Below are 14,826 nucleotides of genomic sequence, written 5' to 3' on the forward strand. Positions count from 1 at the left end.
TTTTGCATTTTGTGGGAAAAGCTGTCAAATTCAAGTTTGTTTATGTTGATCCACTGCACATAAAGGAAATAAAGATGTGTACACCAAAACAAATGTAATTGTAACAATTTTATGGGAGAAATTGTGCATTTTTTGGAAAACTTCCAGGGGTGCCGATCCTTTTTGCCATAACTGTATTTATAGATGGAAGTGTAATGGCTGCTATTATCTTCGTGAGTCTTTATTATATGGCGTGCTACTGGGAAAAGCCAGTTCTAACCTTTGAGTCCATACTCTTTTATGAGTCTTGCTTAGGTTGTGGAAGAGGTTTGTTGTGTTAATGTCTGTAGGACTTGTTTGCTGCGTAATTTGTACAATACAGTTTTCTGCTTAGTGTCAGACTTTCCATAATAAACCATGTCCATGCTACAGAGGTAGCCCCTCGTTTAGGAAGTTCTTTGGTGACCATTACTGTTATCTAAAGCAATGAAAAATATTGACAGTAAACAGTGTGTTTTGCAACATCACGAAATAAATAATAGAGTATAATATGAAACAATAGATGTTTTAATATTGTCATCCGATATATTTCATCATATCTCTCACAGACACACATTAGTGAATAGCACTGTTACAAGTAGAATCGAATTCTACTGGTAAAACTGTCTGTCATCAAAACCCTGTAGAAGAAGAAAGACACACTTGCTTCAATGCTTGACTTACCTGAGAAACTTATTGAGATCTCCGTGCTTCATGTACTCAAAGACCATGATGAGAGGGTCTCCATCCACACACACTCCGTAGAACTTCACTATGTGCTCGTGTTGAAGGTTAGTGAGGAGCTCAGCCTCACGCTGGAAATCCTTTCTGGCTGCAAGTGTGGGATCCTTCAGCGTCTGGGAGATTCAGAGAGTATTCTGTTGTCATACGACGGTATCACAGCACAAATGTTACACTCGGATAGCTATGGTAACAGTCCTCCCTCATGTGTATATCCATAAGCTTTTCAAAGCAAGGGAGTTGTATGCACTTATGAACAGAAACTTCATTAATTACTTGCAGTAAATGATCCTTAAATTGGGCCAGATTCTGCCAGTATCTGACCACAAATGCTAGTTATTTTCTGTACTTAACACCGGTGAGTTGTCACACAGACTTCCATTTTTTGGCACCCTGTTAAGTGGCAGCCTGTTACAGCACTTCCCATTATTGTTGTTGCTGTGCTGTTTTAATGACTTTATCACCCGATAAGGTTGATCTTCCTTGCACAACTAAGTTGAGATGACTCATTGTTTTGCATCTCATGTCCTACAGCCTGGAGTAAGACTTGTAATTCTGAAGGAGCCACAGGGGAGACAGACCATGAAGTAAGTGGAGAGCTAAGAAGAAATATAAACAGGATGTACCAGCTGTAATTGATGTAAAGTCCTTGGAAAATAGGGTGGACGAGCTAGGTAAGCTTATTAATAGAATAAAGGAAAAATGTGAATGCAGTTTGTAGTGTTTCACGGAGATGTGTTCACACTCACACTGGCTTTTTGAGTGGACAGGGATGATAACCTCAGTGTTAATGAGAAATGTGCTGAGACTGCACTGTTTGTGAAGGGTTATTGCCATTGCTCTTTGAACTCAGTTTGAATCAACACAGGGCTTAAGATTCCTTCACTAATACATTTTAACTTTGACCAGATGCTTTTGGTAGTCATCACCAAGCTTCTAACATAATTCTGGCTGGATATTTGACCACTGCTCTTGGCAGAATTGGTAGAGTTGATTTAAATTTAAATTGGTTGATTTCCTGCCACAGACCCAGCTTTTAAGAATGGGCCAGAAATATTTTAAAGAAGTCAGGGTTTTGGGAGGGGCAACATCAGAGGTCAAGTTAAAAGACACTGTAGACAGTGTAGTCTGACTAATCTGTGTAGGTTCTCAGTCATCCAGGTCACAGTAAATGGTAAATGGACTGGTTCTTATATAGCGCTTTTCTACTCTTTCTGAGCACTCAAAGCACTGTACACAACTTGTACATTCACCCATATTCGCACAAGCACATTTTTCTAAGTAACATTCACACACACACATGATTGGGGTTAGTATCTTGCCCAAGGATATTTGGCATGCAGACTGGGGAAGCCAGGGATCGAACTCACTCTACCACCTGAGCTACAGCCTCTTTAGACAGTAGTCTAGTTCTGATCTAGTCTCCTCGTAAGTGTAGACTTTTCTATCGGAGCACAAATGCTACACCTTAGACATGGTATATTAAGAAGGAAAATTATAGACCTCACCAACAACCACACACACACACACACACACACACACACACACACACACACACACACACACACACACACACAAGTTATATCTATGTAGCTTACCTTTACAGCTACCAGCATCTTGTCCTTAGTGGGACTCAGGTTGTAACACTCAGCCAGGAACACCTTACCGAAGGCTCCCTCACCAAGCTCTCTTTTCAGAATTATGTCCCGTCGTTTAATATGCTGAACATCTGAAAAAGACAAAGATAAGGAGGAAATGAGTTTTCAGCCATTATTATTACTACAAAACAGCCACTCAAATGAAATCTCCCAAGTATTCATTCCTGCTGCTTATGTTTGATTGCCACCTGTTGGCTACAATTTACATCATGAAGTTGAATAAAACTGCAAAACTTGTGAATAGATCTACTTTAAACTGATCAAACAGAAGATTACTGACACTGTTCTCTGTGGATGATCTAAAATTGTTTTGTTTTGTTTTTATTTTACATGTGTTTTATGGATTAAAAAAAGAAGAAGATTTCTTTCATTTGAACACACTGTTTTGGGATTTAGCACAAGTGGATTTTATTTACAACAGCTATTTTTCCTGCCTGTAGCAGTGAATGACACATTTTCAGAGACTAAAATGGGCTTTGATTACACCTTAATATTATATCTCAAATAGCATATATTTATGCAAGGAATTATTTTAATATAAATTTATGTGATTATATGGCTGCTTGGTAATTAGTACAGTTACTGTCATTAAGGAGTAAGTTATCTAAGACACACACACACACACTGAAAACTGTTCCACCACTGGGTCACAATTAATGCCACTGTAATATACCATCATCATCGTTGAGTTTCTTACACACAGCTGCTACCACAGCTGAGGAGGGTGATGGCAGCAGAGTAAGTGCATATCATAATAATCATCGGAATAAAATGATAACAAAGATAACATTGTTAGATACACAATCAATGAGTTTCATGACTGAATAACACTTTGTGGAATTATTCAAAAACATCAGCATCAAGATTTTATTTAACAGTGAACCAGTTTATTGGCATTTGACCATTTAATGTCAGGGGTATAAGGCCTTTTGTGGCATTTCTTGTCCCTGCCTCTAATGCTCAGAAATGTGTGAAGCTCTGCTCCACCAGAACCATATCAAGTGCAAAGCACAGTTTGCCTTAGTGACTCATTGTAAGATTCATTTAAATATTCTCCTCTCAAAATTTGTGTGTGTGTGTGTGAGTGAGAGAGAGAGAGAGAGAGAGAGAGAGAGAGAGAGAGAGAGAGAGAGAGAGAGAGAGAGAGAGAGAGAGAGAGAGAATCTGAATACCTACATCTGAACAGTTCCCTCATTTTCAAGGGGAAGCTATTCAGAGACAAATATATCAGACTAAATCTACCTCTATTTTAAGTCCATATTGATATGCAGTGATGCCGCCATGCTTGTTTTTCAAATTTTTTAAGAGGACAGTAATCGAACTGTTAACAATGAGTACACAGTGGCTGCTGTGATTGCAGCCATTCCCCAACTCTCTGTGAATGGTACTCATGACCACTAATCAATGGTCTCCGATCAATGATCAGTGGTCTGATCAATGGTAGTTGATCAATGGTCATGACAATTTGGATATTAATGATCAAAGACCTGACCTCACAGCCCAATGTTCATTCAGTGGGCTGGTTTCAGTTATTGTGCAAATGTACTGTTTATAGGGTTGGGGGAAACTGCAGTCAGCTGAGACTGAAGAAGTCACTTGGATGACTGTCAAAGCGCACTTCTCTCACTGAAAACGTTTCATCCAGATGAACAGAATCAAGCTTCTGGCATTTACTTACCTGGTTGATTGAGCATGCATCAAGACATTAGTTATTATTATCTCTGGTTCTATTTCACAGCATGTCTTTGCATGTCGCGCCAGATGGACTCACTTCCCTGAGCCTTGTTCTGCAACCAGTTCTTCCTGTTAAAAGGGACGTTTTCTATCCCCAAGTGCTTACTCATAGGGGGTCGTCTGATTGTTGGGTTTCCTCTGTCTTTACCTTACAATATAAAATACTCCAAGAGTGTTGTTGTGAATCGGTGCTATATAGGTAAAACTGAAGTGAAACCAAAACTGAATACATGTTTTCACTTACAGGTGGTAGGTTTGTTGCAGTTGTGGCCATGTCTGAAGTACTGTGGGTTCTCTATAACAGGAATTCTAGTCATTCCAATCACCACTGCAGCTGGTCCAGCATCCAGTGTACAGGGGCTAATGATCCCATGGTTAACATGATGAAGGGGACTGGCAGAGTCTTCCTCACCACTTATCACTGCCACCGGACCTACAAAGACACAAATGGAGTGTTTAGATTGGATGAATATCTCTATACTGTCAGTCACTAACTGTTTCTACGTCTAGGACACTTCCTCAAATATTTCCTGTTATTATAAGAAGAGTCTCTGAAACAAAGGGATGTGATGCAAAGCAGAGTTTCTTCATTGATTAAGTGTGACTTATCCTCCTGAGAACCGAGGAAAAAAGTATCTTTCAGTTCAACGGTTTTTATCCACTAGGTCAGTAGGTCAGTCCAGAGTTTTTATGTATCTGTGCTGCCCAGAGGACTGTACTACGAAGCAGGATTTCACCTTATCTCTGTAACTTCAGGGTTAACCCTGGGTTTTCTGTACTATGAAGGTGGTTGATTACTTATCAAAGTACAATCTCCATAGTAACATGCACTGCAGATTCGAGATCAACTGATTTGAAATCACTACCTACTGACTTCAAATAATTTCAGCCTCATCTTCACTCAAATATTCGGATCTCTATCGCAGATATCAGTGTAAACAATTACAATATGTCGTGTCATTAATGTGGCTGTACGCTCACTTTTTTGTGAGCGTACAGCCACAGACGGACTATATAAACATGGCTAAAACACTCAGAGCCTTTTCACTGGCTTGGGTGGGAAACTCAGAGAAAACACTCAGTTATCACAGCAACAAACTCATTGTGATGCTGGTTGCTGCTTTGTGCCTTGAATGTTACAGCAGTGTTGACAAACTGCAAACATGACATTCTTTGAAGAAATGAACTGAATAAAAAAAAGAATATGTGATTAATCCACAGATGAATATAGTTTTAACAAGTGCAGCTTGTTAAGGGGGGGGGGGGGGGGGGGCTAAAATTAAATCCCTCAAACACAATAAAAAAAACCCTCTCAATACAATAAAGTTAAATAAAGTAAATCTACATTTTATTATCTAAACCCTGAACTACAAATGCACCGAACTAAATAAATAAATGCCTAATAGTTTTTCATAATTCATTTTCATATAGATTTTCTGCATGTAGTACAGCCTCGATTCAATTTCACTCCCAGAAGACCTATATGACTATATGCATCAGACAGACAGATGTAGAAAGACAGACCGTAGCTCAACGGGGGGAGAGCATGGTATCATTCAAGGTTTACAGTAGAATAAAACAACTAAAAAAAAGGTCATACTAAAGAATGGACTGGACTGACCATAACACATTCAATTACAGACATTTTTTATTCTCCTAAGAACACAACAATCTTATTGGAACCAAAAGGAGAGTACAGTGACATAAAGATGCCAATGTTCTTTCTTAGAAGAAACCAGAGAGTTTCTCCCCAAAAAGTCTCTGAGGAGCAGGATTTATGAAGCCCTAATGGAATCATCCCTTTTTTTATTCTTTTACAAACCATGCATTTGGAGCAATCGAAGTGAACAGTGACACAGTATCAGTACACTTCATCTCACTGTAAGCTAAATGTCTTCAAAATGTGAACGTGCATGCACGTGAACAGCCAGATGGTTCATATTGGGTTTCTGTGTGTTCATGGCTATTAAAACATAGTTTCTCTAGGGCTTCACTCAGGCCACACTGATCGCACTGAGGGCCAGACATAGGTCACTGATGTATTTTAATGTAAAGTAAAATTGGCATCTCATTTACTCTCCTAACAATCTCTTTTCATAATCTATATCAATTAGATACAATTAATTTTGTAACAATTAGTTACAAAATTATTAATGCTGTTTGCCATTCGCTGGCTGTCATTTTTAGCAATTTTTTTTCTGTCAAATGTTGAATAATTCTTCTTTTAAATCCTTTGAGATACAGATGATGACGATTGGTTGGATTCATCCTTTCTATGTCATTTTAATCTGTAGACCATCAGGATCAGCTGTGAGTTTCTTAGTGTATTTTGGTGATTTCTTATTGTCCACCATTAAGATGGAAAGAATCATTCTGTTGGGGAGTTTAAATTTTGATGTTGATTACTGCTTGTGCTCCATAGCTTCTGACTTTCATAATCTTCTAGAATCTTTTCATTTTATTCAACATGTGACTCGGTAAACACATAGCTGGCCCAGCCAACCAACTATGATTCTGTCACTTGGTCTGGACATTTTTATTAGTGATTATAATGTCTTTTATTTGATGGTTTGTTTGTTTTTTAAGCCTTGACAGCTTGCCTATTGCACATACCAAGTACTCTTGACACATTACTGGTGGAGAAAATTTGGAGAACTTTTTGCTAGAAATATCTTTGTGATGATATGGAAGTGTGTGCTGCTTTCACTGTGTTTAAATATACTAGCAAAGGGCAGGGTAAATTGTTCCCTCAATGTTCTACTCATAGGGGTCTTTTGTATCTTATTTAACAGCCTTTAGTTTTATTAAGAATGAACCAACACACAAGTCACAAAGTGATTGTGCCTTCTGCAAGGTGAAACACCATTTTTTTTGTCAGTTTCTCTTCAGAAAAAGCTGCCTGACAGCAGTTTCAGGATAGAAAACATTCATCTAATAGGGGTGTTGTTGCCTCTCTCTTTTACACCTTTGTGATCCCTTTAAATTAAAAACGTAAAAGTTGCACTTCAATCACATCTCAGTTGTTTGATTTATGGATTGTGTTGGTGCACAGAAGAAATAAAAATTGTCTAGTAACTTTAATTCTCATCAAGACACTAAAAAGAAAATTTGGTTTGAACTGAAGCACATAAAGTCTCCAACCAAACAGAGTGACAATGTGAAACTGAGAAAAATCCAAGCTTGACTCATCATGCCTGGACCTTTTCCCACTCTAATCCCTTTTGAATCCACTGATATGAGTCATCATAAGGGAGCTAGGCTGGTAAACATGAGCATTCTGTGGACAGTTTACTTTCACTATTTCTAGATTTGATGTGTGCAAACACCCACCTCTAGATACCACCTCATGATGGCAGTGTGTGAGTTGACATGCTGTAGCTTTAAACCTCTGTTCTGCTGCAGACTCTCAGCTAGAAGTGTGTACTGCTGCACGGCAAAGGCCACATGCTACTCAGTGTACCCGTTCCACCCATACTGCATGCCAGTAGCATGCTTCTTTTTGTTGATTTTTTATAGTCAAGTTTTCCCCACCAGTGTCTCCCCATTTATTTTCAATGTAACATTTTGATTTCAATTCAGTTTTATTTACATAGCGCCAAATCACAACAACAGTTGCTTGAAGGTGCTTTACATTGTTAGGTATAGACCCTACAATAATACAGAGCACGTTTCTAATTGCTTCTCAGAATAACAATAGGGAGAATGAATTATGTATGGAAACATCTGTTTCCCAATATTTCCAAGGAATTGTACTGCTTTTGTACACGCTTGTGACATTTAGCAAGCTAAAAATCCCAATATCTTTGCCATCAGCAGTATAGCTAATCAAATAACGTACAACACAATGTATTGCATCATCTTGCAATATGTTATCATAATCAGTTCATATAGATTTCAACAGAATGCTGTGCTGGTTGTTCCTTACTAGTCAGTAAATAATATAAAATAAAAGTCTTATCCAGCCAAAAAAATGATTTAATCCCAGCATGCATCAAGTGACAAAGAGGGAAAAGAAAGATGCTGTAGAGGTCGAAGGTGAAAAAACGCCCAGACTGGCCAAACAGTCAAACTGTTTTTTTGGCACTTTGTTGTCTCCTATGTGTTCTTCCATTGTTCCTCCATTTGGTCTTGATTGCACTTGTATTGTTTGCATAGTATAGTACCATGTTTGCATAGTATGTCACAAATATTATCTGCAATTTTCTGCAGTCCACCACACTATATACTCATATGAGTGTGTGCACACAATGAAAAAACAAGCAAAGCAGATTTCACACTTTTAATATTTCCTTCTAAGGATTCAGTTCAATTTTATTTCTATAGTGCAGATTTAGAACGACTACAATCAGCACTGTGAGCTCATCTTTCTGCTGCCCACCTTCATACAAGTCACACATGTGATTTTTATTGCAGATCAAAGACAGAGCAGAAAGACTGAAAATACATTCGCTCTTACCTTTCATGCCAAACTTGGATCGTCCACCATACTTGTTGATGAGAAGAAAGAGAACCACCAGCATCAAACTTAGGGCAAACCCTGCCAGGCCCACTGCTATGGATACCTGTAAATCACATGAAGTCTAAACGTCACAGTCACACAGTTTCACGGCATTGAATTGAAAGTACCTGACTTCTAAAGTATTTTCAGGAGCGAGGACTGATTGAAAGTACCTGACTTCTCAGAATCTTTAGACCCACAAACATCACAAAATTCTGTCTTCAGCAGGCAGTAATCTTTGAACTAGTAAGATTTTTAAGTTCTAAAACCAAATGGTGAAGAGTCCCAAGTATTTTATCCCTAGATATGAGGGCCGTCAGCCCACTATCAATCACGTGCCTCACCACATGCCAAGGTGTGAAAAAAAGGCGTGGGTCATTATCAGCAGAGGTTTCGGGTGAAACGATTGGGAGACCTTAGCTCACCATATTATTTGACCCACTGAAATCACCTGATGCAAGATGTGAATGGCAGTTGAGGTGCCTGGGTGTCACGGACCCGGCTCTGGGGACTCGGGGTCCGTGGGCAGTGGGGACGAGGATTGTTGTTATTGTTGTTATTATTATTGTTATCATTATTATTTGGTGTGTTGTCTGCACTGCCCCTGTGCACATCTGTATGTAGGCAGGTGGCTGTGTTGCCTGTCTTCTGGGGCCAAGTTACAGGCACCTTCAGCCCTGGGGGCGTGGCCTGACTTGAGGGCTGGCCACACCCGAAGTCCTTGCCGCACACCTGCTCCTCATCTGGGCTCGTCGGTGGAGCTATTTAGAAGAGTGATGGAGCTTCCACCGACGCTGGATTATTGAGTTTGACTCCACGTTAGTGTTATTAGTACCAAGTCCAGTGAGTGCATGCCCGCGGTAGTCGAGTGTCCTGACAAGTTGCTTCTTTGTTATTTTTCTCCAGGAAGGAGCAGGGAAGACAAGAGCAGCGAGCACGGGGTGCGGGGACACACAGGAGCGAAGAGCACGGAGCACGAACTTGTGGGTGAAGACACGACACGGAAGTCAAGGGGAAAACACGGGGTTTATTCTGTGAACTATTTACACCACTGTAAATAAACGCACTGCCTTCATCACAAAGTCCTGCATCTTGGGTTCTCATTCCCCTCATCCCCACGGTCTGCCCCACAGACCGTGACACTGGGAAGGGTTCTAAAAACTGCACTGTAGGCGGCAGACAGTTTATCTTACCCCAAAAGTATCTTCCTCCGGTATGTGAGTCTCTGCAGTTGGAATTACTGTAAGAAAAACACAAAAAATGTTAGTTTGTTCTCCCAGGCAGAAGTAAAGTACAGGTGGGAGCATCTCTTAGTTGTCGGGTGTAGCTGGTTAGTGTTTGGGGCAACATAACTGACTCGTTTTAGGCAGTGGCATCTTATTCCACTCACCTTTTTCTGTGGGTCCTTTAAGAAAAAGAAAGAAATCCACACATTATTAACAAATTCTTGCAGTTTTGCTTGATATGATTTCTGCTGCTGAACAGTTTCGTTTGTTGAATGGTTTTTTTTCATAATGTTAGACAAAACAACAAAAAAATAATACATGCAACAATTCAACTCAATTCAATTTTATTTATATACTGCTAAATCACAACAGTAATTTCCTCATGGGGCTTTTTATTGTAAGAAAAAGACAATAATACAGAGAAAACAGAGGAAAAACCCACCTATGATATGAACCCCTATGAGCACTTTGGTGACATTGGGAAGGAAAACATCCCCTTTATCAGGAAGAAACCTCAAACAGAACCAGGCTCATGGAGGAGCAACTATCTGCCACGGCCTGCATTACTCCATATTAAACCTTGGTGTGTGAAGAGGGTTCTGTAATTACATAAACAAGCACCACTTCATCTTCAGCATATGAGTTATTTGCTCTAAGGTGCGTGTTTAAGAGTTATACCAATGATTCAAGTACTGGTAGTCTTTCCCAGAGGAACCACAGTATGGAGTCTTACACAGTGAAGATGTAAAACTATTAGTAATACTAGAAAAAAATTTGCATTTCCTGCGAAAATGCTGTGTGGATGCCTTAACGCTGAAGATGTCTGCTGAAAAAAGCTGAAACAGTTGAAAAGTTGCAAAAAGTTGTATGGCGGTGAAGAAACTGAAAATTCTGCTAAAAACAGGTGAAGAAGCAGAATTTTTTTGCTGAAAAGTGGTGAAAAGCAAAACATTCTACTGAAAGGGGTAAAGACGGTGAAATTTTTGCTGAAAAGTGGTGAAAAAAAAAAGTTGCCCTGAGCAGGATTCGAACCTGGCCCTTCTGGTCTCAAGGCGGCTATCCACACAATAATTTACCTCTGTGGGAGTCGAGTTCAGGAAGCTGTTCTGTATTGTGTTAGCACATGACACTCAAAATGGCAGTGAGGGAATTATATCCTTAAATTTAGTTAGACCACTTTCAGAAAGACATTTACTGCAATGAAATTTATTCCCAAATAATCTGTAATCTATTATTGTAAATGTTATTAGAGTTAGTAAGGAATTACGTAGGGCTTGACCCTGAATCCTCCCTTAGATCAGCTGCAATAGCTCTAGGCTGCTGGGCCATTCCCATGATGCCTTGAGTGTTTCTTCTTCAATCAGCTTTTTCACTCACTTTTTGTTTATGCGCCTCTCTGAATTCAATGATTATTGATTACTGACTCTTTTCCACAGTGTGTCTTTGTCTTCCTCCCCTCACACGGCAGATGGCTGCCAGTTCTGTAAGCCTGGTTCTGCTGAAGGTTTCTTCCTGTTACAAGGGAGTTTTTCTTTCCCACCATCACTAAAGTGCTTGCTCATAGGGGGTCAAATGATTGTTGGGCTTTTCATTGTATTGGTTTTTTTTTGGGGTTTTTTTTTAAAAAGGAAAACAAATGAAATGGAAAACTACATAATTTCCCCTGGTGATCAATAAAGTATTCTGATTCTGATAATGTATTGATGGATAATAAAACTCACCATAATCGTAATCATCTATAAAAGAAAGAGAAGAGAAAAAGTGACGATTGGAAAAGACCCTCTGTAAGGCATACTCTACAAAAGAATCTGATCAAACAACCTACGGCATCACTTCAAAGAAAGCAGGTGTAAATTACTGAAAATGACTTAAAACTGAAAATGTGAAAAATTTGGAAATAAATAACATTACTAAGAAGCTTATCATATCCTGTATGACTTTTCTAATTTCTCCGCATCTAATTTACACTTAGGCTAAATATAAGCATTATTTCACAACTACATCCAGTACTAACACAGGGTGATGATTAGAGCATGTTTTGTTTTATAAGAAAACTCTGACATTGAGTCAAACCGAATGCTAAATCATGACAGTGTGCTTGATGGTAATCTCTGATAAAGCACAGGGAACTAAAATGTCCCTTTAGCAGAAACTTGTTGTTTTGTTTTTTTTTACTTTTTTCCTGCAAAGGTTCTAAACGAAACTGAAAACTGAGCTTGAAAGCAGCAGAATAATGCAGTGGTTCCTTGTGGTACAAGGCTAAATTAGACAGGGAACATTTCATGTTTTGTTTGTTTGAATATTACTTTTAATGTGGCAAAGCAGTTTTTGAGTTTCATTATTGCCATTGCTTAACATTCGATCACCATGCAGACTAATAATTCAGGGTCATGTTCAAGAGTAAAGATTTTTCCTTGATTCGGACAACTGATACATTTGAAACTTCCATGTTCACTTTAACAGGGGACACTTGCAAGAGTGGGACTCTATGGTGCTGTAGCCCAAAAAGGTTGTGTAACTTTTACAGGATAAACATTCTTCTTGTTCCAGTTTGTGAAAGATTTTGATAAAAAAGAAATGGCATGGAACACATCTGCAATCATACATGTAGATTTCTCTCTGGACTGGCAGAAATGGATGACATTTAAACCTTTTAAGAAATGGGACTGGAAAATGTGCTCCAGCTACAAGAAGATCCCATTCCTCAGCCTCCCTAGGTAGATCTATGCCAGGGTATTGGACTGGATGCAATTAGTTAAACCTCAGATTCAGAAGAAACAATGCAAACTATCGGATTCCCAGACGGAGAACCGTGGTTTGACTTCCAGCCAATACTAAGATGGTTTGCAGCTCATCTGAACTGGCAGGAAAACGAATTAGGAACTCGACATTCAAAGCCATCGCTCTCAATCGGAAAAGGATGGAGTGCCCACTCAAAATGTACTGCCCTTTCTCTGAGTCATATTCAAAAGTAAGGGGAAACTGGAGCAGGTGACTGACAGATTGATGTAGTGCAGACAGTGATGCAGGTGCTGTGGTGAAGACACAGCTGGGGGTGAAGGCAAAGCTTTTGATTTACTTTAGTATAACTCTAAATGATTGAACTTACCAAAAGGCTTTTCCAAGAAGTGCCCATACACAGTACTGGTGGCTATGCCCAGGTAGTTTCTGGCCTCCAGAGTATAATTGCCATTATTGTGGTGTGTTGGGTTTTTAAAGGTTAGGCATCCCTCTATGTAGTCCAGGTAAATATCCATGTCAGGACGCACATACTCAGTGTGGGAAATTTCCTACATTGTGAAAAAATTACAAGGATTGATGTGAAAGAGATCAGCTACAGCCCTGAAAACGTATGTGCATGATATAGTATACAGAGCTCTGTAACATTTTTTCTAAAACTTTGTAGAAGTAGGTTTAATATTTTTTTCTAAAACCCTAGTAGTTATTGTTGGTAGTTAACAAAGCTGTTTTTTTCTTAAACCAAACAGCAAATAGTAGTCCCTCAGAAATGTAATGATAAAGCTAGATAGAAGCCTAAATATATTAATAATATATTAATATAAATAAATAAATAAATATATTAATAAGCAATAGATAATATAGGATATTAATTGAAATTCATCCTCCCCCATGTTCCAAACATTTCCCTTTTGGCTGTTTTGATGTAATAATGTGAAACAGTTATGGTAGCTTCTGTGTAACATTTGGACTGTTAAACAAACCTTTTCTCCTGCATTTCATAAAATAGAGCAACATATCTAGCATTTGCTAATTCATATTGCATTATGATTCAGTGGACCCAAATTGTATTTTTATGCTTAGTGTCAGTCCCCTCCTGTTTTTAAACTCTAACTGCAATGCCACATACATACTAGCACGGTTGTTTCCAGGATCTTTCAAAGGACTTGTCACATGGGGAAACAGCAACAAGTCTGAGGGGTGCCACAGGAAATATGAATATTTAATCAGAAATAACTTTTCTTCTTCTGTCAGCTGCTCCCTTTAGAAGTCACAGCAGATCAACTGCCTCCATCTCTTCTTATCTCTAGAATCCTCCTCTGTCACACCAACCCTCTGCTTGTCCTCCTCCACTTAATCCATGAAAGTTCCCTGTACCCCTCATCTGCACATATCCAAACCATTTCAGTCTTGCCTCAAAACCTGAACTGTCCCACTCATATGCTCAGTTCTAATCCTATCTGATCCCCATTTAGGATTACAAAAAACAAATTTAGCATTTTTGTGGTACATGAAACAAACCAAAAAGCAAAAATTTGAAAGGACTATTTTCAACTTTATATAATCCATAGTAAGGTTATAATTACCAAAATAAACCTTGGATAACTACAATTGTAAGTGGAATTGAAGCTTTACAGACAATATGTTTCTAATAAATGCTGAGTTACTTTCAACCTAAACCAGTCACAACCTCGCAGTACTTGTATTAGAATTGATGAGTATGTCTTTTTTTTTTAATATTTACTTCTTCCCAGTGGCATTTACCCAACAATTTACTATAATTTACTGAGTAAATACTAACTAAGGGGTTGTAAATGTAACCAGTTTTTTCATAAATGACATTTCCTTTTACAGAGAGAAACAAGTACACAACACATTTTTATCAAACAAAATAAAAATAAAAAATTGTGCACAACAGATTTACGAGCATGAAATTAAAAATATACCTTATCTTGATAGAACCATCGTAAGACTGGGTGGGGTGAACCACGAACGGTAAACTCAATGCACGTGTCATGGCGGCGTTCTGGCTCCTTCAGCCTAATAATGGTGGGAGGAACTTAAGAGACAAAGAGGACAAAGAATAAAGAAAAGAATGTAAACAATCTGCACTTCTATAGCACATGTTAACAGGTACTCACCTGCCTAAGTTAAAATTAAACCAAAGAAAGAAGTAAACTATTTTTGTGTTTCCCATATAAACTTGATAGTT

At 38.7% G+C, this 14,826-nt stretch overlaps 1 protein-coding gene across 2 annotated transcripts in view; it reads right to left on the reverse strand.

The window, feature by feature from the left end:
- ntrk3a (neurotrophic tyrosine kinase, receptor, type 3a) overlaps nt 1-14,826 on the reverse strand; it is an 80,249-nt gene that overhangs the window by 12,991 nt on the left and 52,432 nt on the right. Inside the window, exons 8-16 of one of the 2 annotated variants that reach the window (XM_085166502.1) lie at nt 14,561-14,673; nt 12,985-13,165; nt 11,597-11,611; nt 10,040-10,054; nt 9,843-9,889; nt 8,608-8,713; nt 4,396-4,584; nt 2,358-2,488; nt 703-875 (exon numbers count right to left, since the gene is read on the reverse strand). In XM_085166502.1, coding sequence (XP_085022628.1) covers nt 703-875; nt 2,358-2,488; nt 4,396-4,584; nt 8,608-8,713; nt 9,843-9,889; nt 10,040-10,054; nt 11,597-11,611; nt 12,985-13,165; nt 14,561-14,673 — 970 coding nt within the window. Of the gene's footprint in view, nt 1-702; nt 876-2,357; nt 2,489-4,395; nt 4,585-8,607; nt 8,714-9,842; nt 9,923-10,039; nt 10,055-11,596; nt 11,612-12,984; nt 13,166-14,560; nt 14,674-14,826 lie in introns of both variants that reach the window. The other variant, XM_085166503.1, reaches the window with a different exon arrangement.

This window comes from Neolamprologus multifasciatus, chromosome 7 (assembly GCF_963576455.1).
Source record: "Neolamprologus multifasciatus chromosome 7, fNeoMul1.2, whole genome shotgun sequence".
Taxonomy (NCBI): domain Eukaryota; kingdom Metazoa; phylum Chordata; class Actinopteri; order Cichliformes; family Cichlidae; genus Neolamprologus; species Neolamprologus multifasciatus.